Source organism: Eimeria mitis, genomic scaffold (genome assembly GCF_000499745.2).
Source record: "Eimeria mitis Houghton genomic scaffold, Emh_scaff906, whole genome shotgun sequence".
Lineage (NCBI taxonomy): Eukaryota > Apicomplexa > Conoidasida > Eucoccidiorida > Eimeriidae > Eimeria > Eimeria mitis.
Window position 1 is genome coordinate 11,977 of NW_013576666.1, and position 2,069 is coordinate 14,045.

Sequence of the window (2,069 nt, forward strand, 5' to 3'; positions counted from 1 at the left end):
TGGCGCTTCGCCGGTAGTCACCCTGCTAGTACAGGTTGGTTTTAGCTTCTATTTTGATAAATTTAAAATGTTTGTATCTATTGAGGGGGGGACCAAAAGAGCCTGCTTCGTGTGTGGTGAGCATCGACAAAGCGGATTGGAGTTGGGCGAAGGGCCAAACTCGCGCGGCGATTTACCCGCAGAAGCTAGAAGCATTAGACCGAGAGCCCGCAAAAAATATTGACCAGAACAAATGAAAATTGAACTGATAGAGTGGCACGTTTCAATTTTTTGTCATCGGAAAACGTGGCACGAACATCCGTAGGTAGCTGGCTACAATATCATCGGCACGGTTATCTCGGCAGCCCCAACGAGGAGAGCAGTCGCCAGTGCAACGTCCTGAAAAATAGTGAAAATCCAAACTCATCACATATTTTTCCCACTATGCACATGATTCTCTTGTATGCATAGTACTCACCGCAGCAACGTGTCCTTTTTGTTCACAGACCGCCCCAAATTTTCATTGAAACCGGGATCCTCCCCATAACATCACACGGAAATTTTAAAGAATGAAGACCATGGGTTTACGTGTGTTTTTTTGGCTGGGATGCGTTGCTTCCCTAGTTGCAACAGGGGATTATGGGCAAGCAGATACAGTTCCAGTATTGGAGGTTGCAGAGGCAGGCACGGACTTGAAGGATCCTGCAGATGTTCAAGCTGAAGGGGATATTATACTGAACGAAGCGGATAAGCAACAAGAGGCACTGAACGATCTCAATCCTCCACCCTCAGCAAACCCCGGTTCAAAACGAGCATTAATGTTCGCCGTCGGCGTTTCCCTTCTACTCGCCGCTGCGGCAGTGGGCGTTTTGAGCTTCGGGACCTCTGCTTCAGCAAAAAAGCCTGAAGAATCACAGGAGGAAACGCCTTCAGATGTATCACCTGAAGCGAAAACGGCGGAAACACCAGGAGATGAGCAGGACGCGAAAACGGTATGCCAGCAGCTTCATCCAACATTGGCAGCTACCGGGACCACGGCCGTGGTTCGTCACGACAGTGCTGACTTGATTTGCGACTGCCAGCTGTGTGCAGCTCTTTGAAAGGCGAGTGTTCGAGTTGTTCGCTGCAGTGGTGTGCACATGCGTTGTTGCATGGCTCCCGGGCGTTTGAGACTCGCGCGGGGGACGCAGCGGGGGAAGATATGCATTTGGCCGGCGGAGGTGTAGCGGATAATTTCTACACGGGAGGGACAGTGGGTAGAAAGGGCCGTGGTGGTTGTGAGTGGGGATGTTTGTTGGGCTTAGCCGGTTGCCTAGCAAACTGAGTGTATGAGGTGTGGTTTGGTGTTCTGGCATGCTGACTGTAGAGTGAGTTGGTCGCGTGTGATGTGGGTGCAAAAGGAGTGGAGAAGTGAGATGCTGGGGTGAAGGGAGTTGAGGCTGAATGCTTGAGAGCGACTTTGTATTTCCAGGCAGAGCGGTGTAGGTAGGCAACAGTATGTGGATGAGCTGGTAGGTTTAGTTCGCTCCGTGTTTCAAAAGCTGAAGACGGTGGGTGTGCATGACACTACTTGCTCGTTTCGCTGCCGTTGGCTGTTGGGCAGAATTGTGGGTTGGGATGTTGGGTTTTGTGCGCAGCGGTGTTGATTGTTTATGGCGCTGGATTTGCCCTGTGGACTGGCCACTTGAATTGACAGATCATATGCGTGTGTGCCTTGGCCTGTAGTAGTCCACATGTATGTATCTGGAGACGCACTGAGGTATATAGAGCGGCGGGGCGATGCACGTGTTTGTGGTGTTTGTTGGGGACTATTTGTTCAGGCGCCTGAGACCGTGCGTTGTTAGCTCACTGCCAAAAGTCGTTTGGTATTTTTGCACAAAGGTAGATGCTCTGGTTAGGCGGTTTGGTTTCGTGGTGGGAGGTGCAGACTGGAGCCACGAGTTAGGCTGCGTAGTTTGCAATCTTGAATGAGCGCGTAGGACGTGGAGAGGTGATGCGTAGGGAGGTTTGTCGTGTGTGAGTTGGTTGGACTGCAGGTGAGGGATGGAGGGGTTTTGAGATGTTTTGCGCGTTTGTTGGGGACTATTTGT

At 51.1% G+C, this 2,069-nt stretch overlaps 1 protein-coding gene across 1 annotated transcript; it reads left to right on the forward strand.

The window, feature by feature from the left end:
- Window positions 1–548: 548 nt before the first annotated feature.
- Window positions 549–1,079, forward strand: EMH_0025100 (uncharacterized protein; the record flags this gene model as incomplete). The annotated part of the gene is made up of 1 exon (XM_013502398.1): window positions 549–1,079. One exon carries the CDS (start codon window positions 549–551, stop codon window positions 1,077–1,079), a length of 531 nt encoding a protein of 176 aa, XP_013357852.1.
- Window positions 1,080–2,069: the final 990 nt, after the last annotated feature.